Here is a 19,107-nt window from a genome sequence, read left to right as displayed (position 1 = left end):
TTTAACAAAGCACTTCTTCAGCCACAGCATTAATGAAATATCTGAGCTTACATGCTTTTGCAAAGGAAGAATGTCCCAGTTCTGTATTTCTGAGTTAGTCTATGGTTGATAATATTTGGTGTTTATCAGCAATTAAACATGGTTAATGAGGATCAACAAAAATTCAACATATTCAGAAAATGAAGTCTGTCAACTGGGTCCAACACTGACCCAGGTATAGCTATTAAAACACTCACCTTGTTGTTCATAAAAGCTTTGAGGCACCTAATAATTTCATGTTGAATTTTTGTGTTCAGACTGCGAGAGAGAATACAACAATGTTAGTACATGCAAACGTATCGGGTTTTGTGCCCACCTTTGCATTTATTTCTCTAATGGTAATGTCAGGGGATAAAAAATCCAGATTCCCAGATGAACGCTTTGAGGTCATTTTCAAATCCCACAATTCAGATAGTGAAACTTGAATTCAAAAAAAGATCTCAAATTAAAAAAGTAATCTAATGGTGGATGGGATTCTGAAGAGAGAATACAGAGAGTTAGGCAGGAATTTAAAAAGGAGATTCTTGAGAGTAGTAAACTTTGGATTACTCACACTGCTGCGAGCTACTGAGGGTAGGAAAAGGAGGATAGAGTAGATGAATGTGTGGCTGAAGAGCTGGTGTTTGGGAGAAGGATTCACATTTTTGGATCATTGGAATCTGTTAGAGTCATAGATTCATAGAGATGTACAGCATGGTAACAGACCCTTCGGTCCAACCCGTCCATGCCGACCAGATATCCCAACCCAATCTTGTCCCACCTGCCAGCATCCGGCCCAACCCTTCCTATTCATATACCCATCCAAATGCCTCTTAAATGTTGCAATTGTACCATCCTCCACCACTTCATCTGGCAGTTCATTCTATACATGTACCAACCTCTGCATGAAAAAGTTGCCCTGTAGGTCTCTTTTATGTCTTTCCCCTCTCACCCTAAACCTATGCCTTCTAGTTCTGGACTCCCTGACCCCAGGGAAAAGATTTTGCATACTTACCCTATCCATGCCCCTCACAATTGTGTAAACCTCTAAGTTGAAACTTTATTGCTGGAACAGCACAGCAGGTCAGGCAGCATCCAGGGAACAGGAGATTCGACGTTTCGGGCACAGGCCCTTCTTCAGGAATGAAGAAGGGCCTGTGCCCGAAACGTCGAATCTCCTGTTCCCTGGATGCTGCCTGACCTGCTGTGCTGTTCCAGCAATAAAGTTTCAACTTTGATCTCCAGCATCTGCAGACCTCACTTTCTCCTCGAAGATTTAAACCTCTATAAGGTCACCCCTCATCCTCCGACGCTCCAGGGAAAACAGCCCCAGCCTGTTCAGCCTCTCCCTATAGCTCAAATCCTCCAACCCTGGCAACATCCTTGTAAATCTTTTCTGAACCCTTTCAAGTTTCACAACATCTTTCCGATAGGAAAGAGACCAGAACTGCACACAATATTCCAACACTGGCATAACCAATGCCCTGTACAGCTGCAACATGACCTCCCAACTCCTGTAATCATACTCTGACCAATAAAGGAAAGCATACCAAACACCTTCTTCACTATCCAATCTATCTGCGACTCCACTTTCAAGAAGCTATGAACCTTCACTCCAAGGTCACTTTGTTCAGCAACACTCCCTAGGACCTTACCATTAAGTGTAGAAGTCGTGCTAAGATTTGCTTTCCCAAAATGGAGCACCTCGCATTTATCCAAATTAAACTCCATCTGCCACTTCTCAGCCCATTGGCCCATCTGATCAAGATTCTGTTGGAATTGGAAGTAATCCTCTTCACTGTCCACTACACCTCCAATTTTGGTGTCATCTGCAAACTTATTAACTATACCTCTTGTGTTCACATCCAAATCATTTATGTAAATGACAAAAAGTAGAGGACACAGCACCGGTCCTTGTGGCACTCCACTGGTCATAGGCCTCCAATCTGAAAACAACCCTGCATCACCACGCTCTGTCTTCTATCTTTGAGCCAGTTCTGTATCCAAATGGCTTGTGCTCCCTGTATTCCATGAGATCTAACCTTGCTAATCAATCAGTCTCCCATGGGGAACCTTGTCGAACGCCTTACTGAAGTTCATATAGATCTACCGCACTGCCCTCAATCCACTTTGTTACTTCCTCAAAAAACTCAATCAAGTTTGTGAGTCATGATTTCCCACGAACAAAGCAATATTGACGATCTCTAATCAGTCCTTGCCTTTCCAAATACATGTACATCCTGTCCCTCCAACAACTTGCCCACCAGCGATGTCAAGCTCACTGGTCTATAGTTCCCTGGCTTGTCCTTACCACTCATTTTAACAGTGGCACCACGTTAACCGACCTCCAGTCTTTCAGCACCTCCCCTGTGACTATCAATGATACAAATATCTCAGCAAGAGGCCCAGCAATCACTTCCCTAGCTTCCCACAGAATTCTAGGGTACACCTGATCAGGTCCTGGGGATTTATCCACCTGCACCCATTTCAAGACATCCAGCACTTCCTCCTCTGTAATATGGACATTTTGCAAGAGGTCACCATCTATTTCCCTACAGTCTATATCTTCCATATCCTTTTCCACAGTAAATACTGATGCCAAATACTCATTTAGCATCTCACCCATTTTCTGCAGCTCCACACAAAGGCCACCTTGCTGATCTTTGAGGGGCCCTATTCTCTCCCTAGTTACCCCTTTGTCCTTAATGTATTTGTAAAAACTCTTTGGATTCTCCTTAACCCTATTTGTTAAAGCCATCTCATATCCCCTTTTTTGTCCTCCTGATTTCCCTCTTCAGTATACTCCTACTGCCTTTATACTCTAAGGATTCACTTGATCTAGCCTGTCTATACCTCACATATGCTTCCATGTTTTTCTTAACAAAACCCTCAATTTTTTTAGTCATCCAGCATTCTTTATACCTACCACCCTTTCCTTTCACTCTAACAGGACTATACTTTCTCTGGATTCACGTTATCCCATTTCTGAAGGCTTCCCATTTTCCAGCCGTCCCTTTACCTGCGAACATCTGCCTCCAATCAGCTTTCGAAAGTTCTTGCCTAATATGGTCAGAATTGGCCTTTCTCTAATTTAGAACTTCAACTTTTAGATCTGGTCTATCCTTTTTCATCATTATTTTAAATCTAATAGAATTATGGTCACTGGCCCAAAGTGCTTCCCCTCCCCGCCCCACCCCCCCACTGACAGCTCAGTCACCTGCCCTGCCTTATTTCCCAAGAGTAGGTCAAGCTTCTCGAGTAGGTACATCCACATACTGAAGCAGAAAATTGTCTTGTACACACTTAACAAATTCCTCTCTATCTAAACCCTTAACACTATGGCAGTCCCAGTCTGTGTTTGGAAAGTTAAATTCCCCGACCATAACCACCCTATTATTCTTACAGATAGCTGAGATCTCCTTCTCAATTTCCCTCTTCTGGGGTAGAAGTGACCTGTACAAGAAGGACGGATTACACCTGAATTGGAGGGGAACTAATATACTGACAGGGTGATTTGCTAGAGCTGCTCAGGAAGATTTAAACTATAAAAGGTCGGGGGTGGGGGGGGGGCACAACCCATGGAGATAGTGAGGAAATAAATCAAGCTGAGACTGGGTCAGTTGAGAAAGGAAGAGTCAAACAGTCAGGGACAAAGCAGAGAACAAGACAAGACCAATAAATTAAACTGCACTTATTTCAAAGCAAGAGGCCTAACAGGGAAGGCAGATGAACTCAGGACATGGTTAGGAACATGGGACTGTGATATCATAGCAATTACAGACATGTTGCTAAGGGATGGACAGGACTGGCACCTTAATGTGCCAGGATACAAATGCTACAGGAAGGACAGAAAGGGAGGCAAGTGGGGAGAGGGAGTGGCATTTTTGATAAGGGATAGCATTACAACTGTACTGAGGGAGGATATGCCCAGAAATACATCCACAGAAGCTATTTGGGTTGAACTGAGAAATAAGAAAGAGATGTTACCTTTTTGGGATTGTTTTATAGACCCCCTAATATTCAGAGGGAAATTGAGAAACAGATTTGTAAGGAAATCTCAGTTATCTGTAAGAATAATGGGGTGGGGGTTATGGCAGGAAGTTTTAACTTTCAAACGTAGACTAGGACTGCCATAATGTTAAGAGTTTAGATGGAGAAGAATTTGTTAAGTGTGTACAAGAAAATTTTCTGATTCAATATGTAGGTGTACCTATTAGAAAAGGTGCAAAACCTGACCTACCTTGGGAAATAAGGCAGGGCAGGTGACTGAGGTGTCAGTGGGGGAGCACTTGGGGGCCAGCGACCATAATTCTATTAGCTTTAAAATAGTGGTGGAAAAGGATAGACCAGATCTAAAAATTGAAGTTCTAAATTGGAGAACGGCTAATTTTGATGGTATTAGGCAAAAACTTTCAAAAGCTGATTGGAGGCAGATGTTTCCAGATAAAGGGACAGCTGGAAAATGGGAAGCCTCCAGAAATGAGATAATGAGCGTCCAGAGAAAGTATATTCCTGTCAGGGTGAAAGGAAAGGTTGGTAGGTGTAGGGAATGCTGAATGACTAAAGAAATTGAGGATTCGGTTAAGAAAAAGAAGGAAGCATAGGCAAGGTAGATCAAATGAATCCTTAGAAGAGTATAAAGGCAGTAGGAGTATACTTAAGAGGGAAATCAGGAGGGCAAAGAGGGGACATGAGATAGCTTTGGCAAATAGAATTAAGGAGAATCCAAAGGGTTTTTACAAATACATTAAGGACAAAAGGGTAACTAGGGAGAGAGTACAGCCCCTCAAATATCAGCAAGGCGGCCTTTGTATGAACCGCAGGAGATGGAGGAGATACTAAACAAGTATTTTGCATCAGTGTTTACTGTGGAAATGGACATGGAAGGTATAGAATGTAGGGAATTAGATGGTGACATCTTGAAAAATACCCATATTACAGAGGAGGAAGTGCTGGATGTCTTGAAACACATAAAAGTTGATAAATCCCCAGGACTTGATCAGGTGTATCCTAGAACTCTGTGGGAAGCTAGGGAAGTGATTGCTGGGCTCCTTGCTGAGATATTTGCATCAGCGATAGTCACAGGTGAGGTGCCGGAAGATTGGAGGTAGGCTAACGTGACGCCACTGTTTAAGGAGGGTGGTAAGGACAAGCCAGGAAACTATAGACCAGTGAGCCTGATGTTGGTGGTGGGCAAGTTGTTGGAGGGAATCCTGAGGGACAGGATGTACATGCATTTGGAAAGGTAAGGATTGATTAGGGATAGTCAACATTGTTTTGTGCGTGGGAAATCATGTCTCACTAACTCGATTGAGTTTTTTTTTTTAAGAAGTAACAAAGAGGATTGAGGAGGGCAGTCTGGTGGACGTAATCTATATGGACTCAGTAAGGCGTCCAACAAGGTTCCCCATGGGAGACTGATTAGCAAGGTTAGATCTCATGGAATACAGGGAGAACTAGCCATTTGGATACAGAACTGGCTCAAAGGTAGAAGACAGAGGGTGGTGATGGAATGTTGCTTTTCAGGTTGGACCCTGTGACCAGTGGAGTGCCACAGGGATTGGTGCTGGGTCCAATACTTTCCGTCATATTATAAATGATTTGGATGTGAACATAAGAGGTAGAGTTAGTAAGTTTGCAGATGACACCAAAATTGGAGGTGTAGTGGACAGTGAAGAAGGTTACCTCAGATTACAACAGGATCTTGATCAGATGGGCTAATGGGCTGAGAAGTGGCAGATGGAGTTTAATTTAGATAAGCGTGAGGTGTGGCATTTTGTGAAAGCAAATCTTACCAAACCTAATGGTAAGGTCCTAGGGAATATTGCTGAACAAAGAGACTTGGGGTGCAGATTCATAACTCCTTGAAAGTGGAGTCGCATGTAGATAGGATAGTGAAGGAGGCGTTTGGTATGCTTCCCTTTATTGGTCAGAGTATTGAGTACAGGAGTTGGGAGGTCAAGTTGGGGCTGTACAGGACATTGGTTAGACCACTTTTGGAATATTGCGTGCAATTCCAGTCTCTTTCCTATCCGAAGGATGTTGCGAAACTTGTAAATCTTTTCTGAACCCTTTCAAGGATATTGCCAGGGTTGGAGGATTTGAGCTATAGGGAGAGGTTGAATAGGCAAGGGCTGTTTTCCCTGGAGCATTGGAGGCTGAGGGAGGAACCTTAGAGAGATCTATAAAATCATGAGGGGCACGGATAGGACAAAGATTCCCCCACTCTTCCCTTGAGTGGGGGAATCTAGAACTAGAGGGCAGAAGTTTAGAGTGAGAGGGGAAAGATATCAAAGAGACCTCAGGGGCAACATTTGCACACAGAGGGTGGTATGTGTATGGAATGAGCTGCCAGAGGAATTGGTGGAGGCTAGTATGATTACAACATTTAAAAGGCATCTGGAATAAGTATACAAATAGGAAGGGTTTGGAGGGATATGGGCCAGGTGCTGGCAGGTGGGACTAGATTGGGTTGGGATATCTGGTCGGCATAGACGAGTTGGATCGAAGGGTCTGTTTCCGTGCTGTACATCTCTATGATTCTCTGACCATGTGCTATGCAGGTATCGTAAAGACCCAAGTAGTTCACTGAAGTCCATTTAAAAAGAAAATTCACCATGCTTTCCTGGTCTAACCTACAAATGACTCCAGACTGTCAGCAATGTTATTGGTTTTTAACTGCCCTCTGAATGATTCAGCTATTGTCAGTTCAAGGTTTTTTTTGAGGAAACATCTTTCGCACATTGACATTAGTCAAGTCCCCTCAGGATCGTGTGTGTTTCAATTAAGACACTTCTGACTTAACTCCAGAGGACACAGGCTTAGCATGTCTAGCCTTTCCTCATAAGGCAATTCACTCACTCCAAGTATTAGTCTAATAAACCTACTGCAAGTACGGTTCCCAGTACTCAGTATTTCAGATGCAGTCTCGCTGATGCCCTGGATGACTGTGAAGCATAAGATCTTTATGCTTGCATTCAACTCCACTCAGAATAGAATAGAACATAACATTCCATTAGCTTTTCTGGATTCTACCTTTCTGAGATTCATGCACTAGGACACTCAGGTCTCTCAAAGTGCCTCATAAGTCTGCAAACTCACCATTAAGATAAAAATGGTTTTTTTTTATGTGATTAAAAAAAAGACAATTTCACACATCCGACTCTTTATGCCAGATTTTTGCTCACTCACAACTATATCCCTTTGTAGGCTCCTTGTGTCCTCTTCACAATTCACTTTCCCACCTATCTTCGTGTCATTTGAAAACTTAGCTCCTATATCTTGGATTCCTTCATCTAAATCATGCATTTGAACTGTTGAAGCCCCCAGATCCAACCTGTGCAACATATCACTCATGTCACCTGGTCAGACTCACTCATCTCTCTACTCCCTGTTATCAAGTTATTTTTTTTTTAAAAATCTACACCAATGTGTTATCCCTACAATTTGAGGTCTTATTTTCCACAACATACTTTCCTGTGACACCTTATCAAACACCTTCTTGAAAGCTAAGCACAACACATCCCCTGTTCCTACAGCACAAGTTACTTCTTCAAAGAACTCGAATAAGTTGGTTAAACAGGATTTCCCTTTGACAAAACTATGTCAGCTTGATAGAAACAGATGTAGGCCATTCAGCCTATGTTATCACAAATGTCCAACCGTGTTATTTCCTCACCTAGCTGCTTTCTTTGTCCCTGTACTTGTTAACAACTGCTGTATTTCTAATACTTTGCCAGTTCTGATGATAGTTTATCAATCTCATATGTTAATTCTTGGGCTCTTTTCAGAGTTGTGACCAGACAACTAGATCTGCTGAGTTTCTCCAGCAATTTCTGGTCCTGTTGCAGCATTTATATTTGCTTTATTTTGCCTGACTGCACCCAGGCCCAGGTAAAGGTGCCAAATGTCAGGGTCAAGAGCTATGGCCAACCGTGGAACCGTGAATTTCAATGGTGGTGGCGAAAGAGCTAGAACCTTGACTTTTAATGCTTGTTAACGGATGTTGCATCGTCAGGAAAAGAATTTGTGTTTCCTTTACGTGCACAACGAAGACAACAGAAAACTAATTCATGTATTCTTCTCACCAGTCATAATGCTCATCGAAGTTTAAAATTAGAAACCTCTGACAAGCAAGTAAAGAGGAAAACGCAGGGCAGCAGAGATATAGCAATGAGCAGAGGACCTGCCTATGGACAGATGACCGCTCAATGCAAGGGTTAATGGATGTCCAGCAGGAAAGAATTGTTCCAAACATTCCTTTTCATCCCATCCTAACCCAAGAGTTTCTAATATTTAGCATCCCAACTTGAGACCAGCTAACAATACGGACGAGGGACTACACTTGGGATGATCCAACTCCAAGTTCAGTGCTTGGAGGTTGCAATATGTCACATGTCTTTACTAAGTGAACCCTTGATGCATTTGATAACATTGTCAGATTCTATTGGACATCAACAAACGTCTCAAAAGGGAACAAGTTGAAAAAGAGAGGCAAGATTTAAAATAATTTAGCACTCAGATTGAAAAGCACATGCAGACTATTTAAGTCTTATTTCTAACAGAGATACTTGATTCACAGACATCAGATCAGCAAAGGCAAGCTTGAGTACATTTGTGAAAAAGTGGTCACAAAAAGTAGTATGATTTCTTTACCTTAAAGGATCCTGCTCATCCTGTAATGTTTTCAATATACTCAAGAGTGTCGCTAGCCCATCTTTACCAAAGTTCTGCACCCAACTGTTAAAGAAAGAAAACAAATATTTACTCCAAATGGTTTGCAGCAACTGGGTTCACAATGTTAGGGTCAAATTAAGACATGTCTAGATTTCTTAATTATGGTTCAGTCATTGGAATATTAATTTTTAGTTTAAACTATCCCTGAAGGAACGAACCTAGAAGTTACTCAATGGAAAGGCTTGCTTGGTAGTATTTGATGATATTAACAGCTTAATGTTGTCCGACGTCAATGAATCTCTAATGTCAACTGAAGTATCAATCCTGAATCATGCCAGCATTTTCTTAACACCAATGGGTACCAGTGTATATACAATAACCAAACACACATCAAGGGATTTATAAAGATTACTGATAGTCCTTGTTACAAGCTTATCACACCAGTAACAACATTTTATCATCCTTTACAGTTTCAATGAACTGGCAAATTGGATTATAATGTTCAGGGAATAAACAGTTAACATGACATCCAGCACCAGAAACTGTGAACACACCACCATATTTTGCACAGAATTCAAAGCTCTTTCAATAGATCTGTAATAGCTAGGAGAGGTTGGATAAACTTGGATTGTTTTCCCTGGAACATCAAACTGGAGTTGTGGGGGGGGGGGTCTGGTAGAAGTATAAAACATAAGACACATGGATAGGGTGAATAGTCAGGAGTCTTTTTCCCAGGGTAGAAATGTCAAATGCTTGGGGACACAGAGTTAAAGTGAGACAGGGAAAGTTTTAACCATGATTTTTTTTTTTAAACACAGGTGGTGGTGCCTGGACAGTACTGGGAGGTGGTAGAAGTAGATATAATAGCAACATTGAAGAGGCATTCAGAGACACTCTTGAACAGACAGGGAATACAATAATATAGACCATGTGAAGGCAGATGGGATCAATTTAGAATGGCATTATGTTCAACACAGACACAGTGGGATGAAGGAACTGTTCCAGTGCTGTACTATTCTATGGTCAATGTAATGGAGAAAAGCTGACAACAAAGCTGAGAAACCAAGAAACTCTTGGGTGGGACAATTATTTTGTGTTTGTGCTGAAGGACACAGCGAACCTCAGGACTAATTCAGGCACCAATCTGATGTTCAATGTAACTTCCTAAATCTCTCATCCTCCATTCACTCTGCCCTTCCCTAAACTTCTCTTCCTCCTAGCATTCCTTCAAATCGATATCTGGATCAAGCTTTTCTAATGTATTCAAATATTTCCTTTAGATTGTCATTAGTTTGTGTCCGACTGCACTCCTCTGAGGTGCAACTGACAGTTTTATTACAGGAAACTTGCCACATGAAGTTCTCATTTTGCCCCGTACATGTTTACTATACTACAACTATGTTCTTATTTTAAAAATACTTAACCGCCTATCAAGGTTATGAAATATAAATGCAAGATTTTTTTAAACTCTCTCATAAATGAGTCTCATTTGATATTAAACAACTCGTCATCCCTTAATGTGGGTCTATGGTAGGACTACATGCTAGATGTTTATCCTTTCAATTGTTTTTAAATGAATCTTTGGTTACATTATGCCAACAACACTGAACATTGTCGGTTCCTGTGAAATCTCAAAAAGCATTAAAATCCCAGGGAAGCTAGATTAACTAACAGAATGTTTGATATTACAGTACCTCTTCAAGCTCAAACTGTCTTATGGAGGGCAGTACTTTATTTTATTTTCAGAGCACACCCACCTTGGTCAGATGGATGTGGGCACAAATCATCTGGAGTATATCACAACACAATCTAGATAGATATTGTAGTGTTGTGCTAAACAAGTGCTATAGTATTGGAAGTACCATCTATTGAGTGAGATGCTAATCCTAATTGCCCTATTAGGTAACGTTAAAAGATCGTGTGGTATTTTCATAAACTAGCAGAGGCTTCATCCAATGTCTTGGGACAATATTTAACCCTAAATGGGCCATTTTCTTATTTATCTCATCGCTGCTTGCATGACCTAGCTACATGCAAACTGATTGTTAGGTTAGCCCATGTTACAACGGTGACCATAATTCAAAGCATTTATTTGGCCATGATACAAATTGTAATATCTTCAGGTTGCAAACATTGTTAAGAGCCTTGGTGAACATGACTGACATATGGTCAGAGTCTGTAACATATAGAAGATGACAACAATATATTGTGTGACAAATCAAAACCAATAGTTACAGTGACATGATGAACACATTACTTTTCAAAAACACAATGTATTTGGAATGCATTTTATAAACATTGGCAAGTATTAAGTGACTAAAACATTTTAGACTCTCTCTTTTCATGTTGAAACTGCGCATTTCTCAGCACATCTGAAAGTTCAAAACCTTCATACTTTGTCTGGAAACATTCAGGCAAATCCCATTTCTCAATAAATGATACTGATTCTGGAGTTCACTGAGTGCAGAGTATAGCACATCCTTAATTCTTGACATCCAAGTCTGAAAAAGACAAGGGCAACAGATACATGGGATTACCAATATCTCCAAGCACTCCACCAAGCCACAGACCAGACTAATATGGAAGCATCTCACTATTTCATTACCATGACTGGATCAAATACCTGGAACGCCTTTTCTGATAGCATTGTGGGTGTATCTTCACTCCACTGATTACTACAGCTCAAGACTGCGGCTCAACATCAATTAGGGATGGACAATAAGTAATGGCTTTGGCATTATGCTTTCATCACATGAATGAATTTCAAAAATGTTTGCAAAAACATTTGCATTCTTTCCTCTGAGAACTTCAAAAGGCAGAAACTCCCTTACTTTCCAAGTTCTGAGGAAGGGTCCCTGGGCCCTGAAACATTAACTTTGATTTCTCTTCACAGATGTTGCCTGACCTGCTGAGCTTTTCCAGCAACCACTGTTTTTGACTTCCTTACTTTCATTTTGTTCACTAACAGAACATACACTTATTTAGAAATGTATATTGAGACTGTGCACTCTTCCAATCTCCTACCGAAGTTAGCATTTCAATTGAGTCCTTACACAAAGTGCTTTATTAGCTATATATCATGTCATAGAACTTTTTTCGTTTAAATAGACATAGACAAACTAGACTTAACAACACACAAAACTGCTAACTTTTTCTCTGTTTAATAATTAATCATTGATGATGGTGGGCTTTAGTAACTAGGCCAGCACTAATTACCCGGGCCTAGTTGCCCTTGAGAAGACGGAGGTGAGCTGCCTTCTTGAACCGCTGCAGTCCATGTGCTACAGGTAGACCCACAATGCCTTTAGGGAGGGAATTCCAGGAGTTTGACCCAGGAGGACGAAAGAAATGGTAATATAATACCAAGTTAGGATGGAGAGTAGCTTGGAGGAGAACTTGCAGATAGTGGTTTTCCCATGTATCAGCTGCCCTTGTCGTTCTAGATCGTGGCCGCAGGTTTGAAAGGTAATTAGTGATTGATATTGATCAAATCTTAGAATGTCCATTACCTGACTGGGTTATTGCTGAGAGAAACACGTAAAGATTCTAAACAACTTAGGAGCGGATTATCTCGTATTCCTGATTTCAATTCTTGGATGTACATCACTGGTGACCTGGAACTTTCTTTCTGATTTTGCCCCTAAAAGAGAAAAATGAATTCTACATGTGAAAGGCTTGATGCAGCAGAAGGCAATGGCATAACGGTGATGTCACTGAGCTAGTAATCCAGAAAGATACGTTTGTATCCCATATGGCAGAACCTGAAATTTGAATTCAGTTAAAGAAAGCCTGTAACTAAAAGCTGGTCAAACAGTGACCATGTAACCATTGACAATTGTCATAAAGAAAGCCAAATGGTTCACTAATGCCCCTCAGGTATGGAAATATGTTGTCCTTACCTGGTCTGGCATTAACATGACTCCAGGCCCATAGCAGTGCAACTCACTTTTAGCTGCCCTGACAAGCCATTCAGATCATGGGGAGAAAGTGAGGTCTGCAGATGCTGGAGATCAGAGCTGAAAATGTGTTGCTGGAAAAGCGCAGCAGGTCAGGCAGCATCCAGGGAACAGGAGAATCGACGTTTCGGGCATAAGCCCTTCTTCAGGAATGATCATTCAGATCATGGGACAATTAGGCAATTAAATGCTGACCTGGCCAGCAACACCCACTTCCCCATGAATAGGTTTTAAAAATTTCCAATTACAAAATAATAATGAATTAAGTTACGTTTTGTGGGAAATGCATACAATTTGCAGGGTTTAATCACCCCACAAGTTCAAATAGGTCTGTGTAAATGATTAAAATATTAACAACAACCAAAAGTGCATTCAAATGATGTAAGACATAGAACACTAAACAGAATCTCAAAGAGGAACAGTGTAGTACTTACTGCTTTGGAGGTATGAAGGTACTGAGAAACCATTTCTCTTTTTATAACCATATCTTTGTTTCTTAATGGCTGTTGCTTCTCTTCATTCAAATTCATGTCAAGCTATTAAAAGAAAAACTGAACATCAGAAATGCATTTCTTGAATTGAAATTAAGGTTTGGGGTTGTTATTATCTTAGAACAATTTCCCCAACATTCCCCATTCATAAAAGGCTTCTTGAATTCACTGCAGCATAACAATCTTAAATATAAACTTACAAGAAAAAAATCTGAGCTTTTCAAACATTTGTACACATTTTCTGAAAGTTGAATCAAGCTGAGGTATCATTTTGCAGGGACAATCTCACCAACATCATTGTTTAAGTAGCCAATACATGTGTGAATCTATTGTCTGTTAAACAGCAACAGCATCAATTCTGAGCTTACAGAATTTACACACAGAAGCATATCATTCTACCCATAAGATCTAAACTTCGTCATACTCTCATTCTAACTAGCAGCACAACATTTTGTTCCAACTACTGATAGCAAGTTGCACATTCAAATAGTCCAAAACAAATTTAATCAGCAGATTTTATTTGATTATTTCAGAACAGAATCCCTACGGTGTACGAACAGGCCATTTGGCCCACACCAATTCTCCAAAGAGAACATCTCTTCCCACCCAACCCTATCGGACTAGGTTTCCCATCGCTAACTTACCTACCTACACATCCCTGGACACTATGGGTAATTTAGCATGGCCAACCCACCTAACCTACACATCTTTGGAGTGCAGGAGGCAACTGGAGCACACAGGTAGAATATGCAAATTTCACAGAGACAGTGCCCTGTGTGTGGGATTGAACCAGATCCCCTGGCATTGTGTGAGGCAGCAGTGCTAACCGTTGAGCCACCGTGCCACCCAAACTATTTGTCTAGCAACTTGAAAGATCTTTCAAGATTTAGATCAGTGTTAAACTCCTGCACTTACCAAATTCCATTAAGGATTTAACGCAAGATTTCCAAATTCCAAGCGGTTGAAAGTACATTAGATGATCTAATTATCAACACCAGCTGTCCAAGACCAAATTATTTTCTTTCGGTGACTGGATGAATTCTAAATACTAATTTGTAGGTCAATCTTTCTTGCAACACAAACTAGCATTCAATTTGACTAAAAAAGATGACCCGTAATTTTACATAAAATGTAAAATATGAATGCATGCAATGGATAGAAAAAGCCATTACATTCATTAATGCTCACCTTAATCGCCAACTGATGTATCAGTTTCTCAAAAAACATGGAGGAAATAAAATAAAAGCATAACCTGATCTCCAGGGAAGAATATCTGGGAAATCTCTTCTCAATAACATAATTCAATGTGAAATTCACTAACGCAAGCAACAGTGAAAGAAAACAGCAGAGATGAATTTAAGGTGAAGTGAATCATGCAATTGGAGGAGAAAGGAATAAAGGGTTACATTGGTAGATTTAGTTGAGAAAAGATAGGAGGAGGTTCGAAAGAAACATAGATTGGGTCGAATGGCCAATTTGTGCGCTGTAAATACCAGGTGATCCTGCGCAATTCAGTAAGGCTTAGGAAGCACAGTTGAAAATAAAAAGCATCATTATTACTCATTTATCAATCAATTGAAAATGCTGTAAATGCACAAGTCTATCAGCAGCAGATTGAGAAAATGTAGTTGCATGTTCAACAGTGTTTGCAGAAACTCTGCTTCTACACTGAAGATAAATCAATCTTTTCTTCCATTACATCCTGAGGATTGGTTGCATTTCCTCAGTATTTTACACCTTTATTTCATGCTTCCAACATATTTGAAGACTTCACGCCAAAGGTAAGTTGTGAAAGGTCGAAGGACTAAGCACCTACCAACATCTGCTCAAATAGCTCCAGCACCTCACTGTCAGACAGCGAGGGCAGTGCAGAAGGATGATCTTCATAAACTGGTGTTGACGAGTGCTTTGCTTGAACATAGGGCTTCTCCTTCTTCCGTATGCTAGTGAACCGTTCCAGCTGCAAGACAGAACCAGGAAAGCATAAAATATTCTGTTGTCCCCTGTAACCTTTCATAATTATATTTATACAGTAATGTGTGTGGCTGGCCATGTAATCACCAACAAATCTGTGCAGCATTTTTCTGTCCGCTTATAGATTCAGTGTGCACTTACCTTTTCTCAAAGCATAGAAACATAGAAGATAGGAGCAGGAAGATGCCATTTGGCTCTTTAAGCCTGGTCCATCATTCATCACGATCAGGGCTGATCATCCAACTGAATAGCTTAATCTTGTTTTCAGCACATAACCTTTGATCCCATTCACCTCAAATACTATATCTTGCTGCCTCTTGAATACATTCACTTTTTTTGTCAAAAACGACTTCCTGTGGTAATGAATTTTACAGGCTCACCATTCTTTGGGTGAAGAAATGCCTTCTCACCTCAGTCTAAATGGTTGATCTCAAATCCTCAGACTGTGATCCTTGGTTCTGGACAAAGCCACCATTGTGAACATCCTCCCTGCATCTACACTGTCTAGTCCTGTCAGGATCTACCTGTTCTCTTGCATGAATCACTGGTACGTCGGTACTGCAAATGATTCATGTGGTTCATGGAGTAATATCCTATTTTGAAAGGAATGGAACATAAAAGTGAGGGTGGTATGCTTGTTATAAAGGCATTGGCGAGATCACATCTTGAATACAATGTGCAGCTTTGGTTTCTTTATTTAGGAAGGATGTAAATGCCTTGGTGGTCCTTCAGAGAAGGTTTACTAATGATATCTAGTTGAGTGGCTTGCTTTATAAGGAGAGATTGGACAGGCTAGGCTTGTTTTCACAGATATTTGGAAGAATGAGGCACGATTTGATTGAAGTTTATAAGATTCTGAATGATCTTGACAAGGTAGCCGTAAAAGGATATTTGCTCTTGTGGAGGAGTGAGTGTTTTAAAATTAGGAGTCAGTCTTTTAGGACAATGATGAGGGGAAATTTGTTCTCTTTAGATTATGAGACTTTAATAAATTCTCCCTCAGAAGACAGTTGAAGACAGGGTGATTAAGTATGGTTAAGGTCATGGTAGACAGATTTTTGTTAGGGAATGGAATTAGACATTTCTGGGAAATGTGGAATTCAGAACATAAGTTGATCAGTTTGAAACTTATTGATTGGCTGAAGGGCCAAATAGCCTACTTCTGCTCCCAATTCATATGTTTGCACATAGACTCATATATAGATGGCTAGTAAAACAGTTGTTGTTGAATTAAATTTGCCAAAGCAAACAAGAAAATCTGTTCTTGAAATAGGGAATTGCATCTTCAGATCACAAACAGTAGTTGTATCTTTATTTCAAAATTACAGTCAGGCTAATAATGCGCACACTGGTGGTGAGGGTTGGGGACTGCAGTTATGTGGGAGGTTAAACAAAAGGATCCAAAGATCCAAAGGATATAAGACACAACGGTTGGAAATGACCAGGTGTTGACAACTGGAATGGATCATTCACTTTCCTTAAACAGAATTAAAGCAACTCTTGCGTAATATTCATTGAGAGCTGCAGGAGTAGAGGTTCAGGATATGTTTTACACAAATATAGTTGAGAATAAGAAAAAAAATTTGCACTGAATTAAATGTCTACTCTGAACCACTTCCTCAGCTGATCAGGAAAATATGTATTTAAAAAAAAATAGGTGTGCTACAATGTTCAGTTTCATATGAAGTATTCATATAGGGATTCAAGGGAAAGATTAAGCAGCATAAAATTTAGGGAGAACAGCAAAACAGATTAAAAATTGCTTGTGTTGGAAAGAATGAAAAATATATTCGGGGTGTTAACTGATATGATTAAAGGAGGTGCTGTGCAGGGAGATGATTCCAGAATAAGAGACATCGTAAATTCTTTAGAAAGACCAAAAGAATTTGTCAGGAGACATGTACAAGACAGGGGAATGAGTCAAACAGCAGTTTAGTGGAATTCAAAACACAGTAGGAATAACCTTGAGACACAATGAAAATGGATTGGGGGATATAAATGAAGAACTTGGTATTTATAGGCTGTGATGAGTGGTAGGACCCAGACTTTAAACAATGAGCGTTACACCACAATAATGAATAACTTGCTTATTGAAGTTTGCTGATGAGACCTTATGCTGGGGGGCTTAAAAAATTATATACATGCAGTAAGAAGATTTGAGCTATAGGGAAGCGCTGAACAGGCTGGGGCTGTTTTCCCTGGAACGTCGGAGGCTGAGGGGTGACCTTTTAGAGGTTTACAAAATTATGAGGGGCATGGATAGGATAAATAAACAAAGTCTTTTCCCTGGGGTCAGGGAGTCCAGAAATAGAGGGCATAGGTTTAGGGGGAGAGGGGAAAGATATAGATTAGATTAGATTACTTACAGTGTGGAAACAGGCCCTTCGGCCCAACAAGTCCACACCGACCCGCCGAAGCGCAACCCACCCATACCCCTGCATTTACCCCTTACCTAACACTACGGGCAATTTAGCATGGCCAATTTACCTGACCTGCACATCTTTGGACTGTGGGAGGAAACCGGAGCACCCGGAGGAAACCCACGCAGACACGGGGAGAACGTGCAAACTCCACACAGTCAGTCGCCTGAGGTGGGAATTGAACCCGGGTCTCAGGCGCTGTGAGGCAGCAGTGCTAACCACTGTGCCACCCATATAAAAGAGACGTAAGGGGCAACTTTTTCACACAGAGGGTGGTACATGTATGGAATGAGCTGCCAGAGGATATGGTGGAGGATGGTACAATGGCAACATTTAAGAGGCATTTGGATGGGTATATGAATAGGAAAGGTTTGGAGGGATATGGGCCGAGTGCTGGCAGGTGGGACTAGATTAGGTTGGGATATCTGGTCGGCATGGACGGGTTGGACCGAAGGGTCTGTTTCCATGCTGTACATCTCTAATGACTCTATGAAGTTACAAACAGACATTGGCAATGGGCAAAACTGGACCAGGAGACAGTTCAGTCCCTCAAGTCAGGACTGCCTTTCTGCAATAGCAATTCAGCTGGTCCAACTCCAACTGCACTTTCCCATGGTCATGTGTTTATTTTGTGTCTGTAATTGTTCCTTCAATTTCTTTTTGAAGATAATGATTCAATCAACCTCCTACAGCCATATATTCCAGATCACACTACCTCACTGAGCAGGATTATCTTCTGCATGTCGCATTTCGTTCTTTTGCCATTCACATTAAATTGTGATCTCTGGTTTTTCAGCCCTTCTGCCCATCTATTCTGCCCAAATGCCTCATGATGCGGAGTCCCCTTCAATGACTTGTTAACTCGGATCATTCATACAGGAAATTCTGTGTCACAGCCCATGTATTGTGTGAGTCCTTGTGTGGCTGATGATCCAGATTCTAATTGAATTGAATTTATTGTCACATGTACCAAGGCACAATGAAGAGCTTTGTCTTGTAAGCAATACAGGCAGATCACAGTTATTTCATTCTAGAGCCATGCCTTCAATTACACATTTGGCAGATGTTTCCAGGAGGTGGAATGGGCCTCAAGATCTTGAGCATTCCTTTCTCTGGTTCCTTTCCCAAAAGGTACTTTCAAAGAATTTTGTACTTTGTTACAGGAATTTCCTCAAGTCAGTTTCTTCTGAATGAGATAGCCTACCATTGACATCTATGTTGCATTTCTTGAGGGAAGTCTTCAGGGCATGAAATGTTCACTTTTCCCATGTCTTGTTTAAGTGCCTTCCTGGAGCTGGGTGAAGATGATTTGCTTTGTTTGTCAGACAAGCTTTCTAAGCACGTGGCCAGTCCAGCACTGTTGTTTTCAGTTAATCATGGCCTTGACGGTGGTGCTGTTGGCTGCCTTAAGAACACTGATGTTAGTCCGCCTATCTTCCCAGCTGATGTGGAGAATCCATCTCAAACACTGATTTTTGAGGTGGTGTCCATATGTAGTGCATGCTTTGAATCCATAAAGAAAAGTTAGAAGAATGACTGCCTTATACTCAAGGATCTTGGTATTAGCACAGA

At 40.8% G+C, this 19,107-nt stretch overlaps 1 protein-coding gene across 2 annotated transcripts in view; it reads right to left on the bottom strand.

Moving 5' to 3' along the window:
* diaph1 (diaphanous related formin 1) overlaps nt 1-19,107 on the bottom strand; it is a 359,024-nt gene that overhangs the window by 258,212 nt on the left and 81,705 nt on the right. For both annotated transcript variants that reach the window (XM_087995081.1, XM_087995082.1), the window contains 5 exons: nt 14,958-15,101; nt 13,085-13,186; nt 12,204-12,334; nt 8,674-8,757; nt 237-297 (listed from right to left, as the gene is read on the bottom strand). In XM_087995081.1, coding sequence (XP_087851207.1) covers nt 237-297; nt 8,674-8,757; nt 12,204-12,334; nt 13,085-13,186; nt 14,958-15,101 — 522 coding nt within the window. The remainder of the gene's footprint in view (nt 1-236; nt 298-8,673; nt 8,758-12,203; nt 12,335-13,084; nt 13,187-14,957; nt 15,102-19,107) is intronic.

The sequence above is a fragment of the Chiloscyllium plagiosum genome, unplaced genomic scaffold (genome assembly GCF_037043375.1).
Source record: "Chiloscyllium plagiosum isolate Xiang-an unplaced genomic scaffold, Cpla_swu_hap1 HiC_scaffold_16, whole genome shotgun sequence".
In the NCBI taxonomy this organism is placed as follows: domain Eukaryota; kingdom Metazoa; phylum Chordata; class Chondrichthyes; order Orectolobiformes; family Hemiscylliidae; genus Chiloscyllium; species Chiloscyllium plagiosum.
Note: the sequence above shows the minus strand (reverse complement) of the source record. Positions and strands in the feature narration are given on the sequence as shown.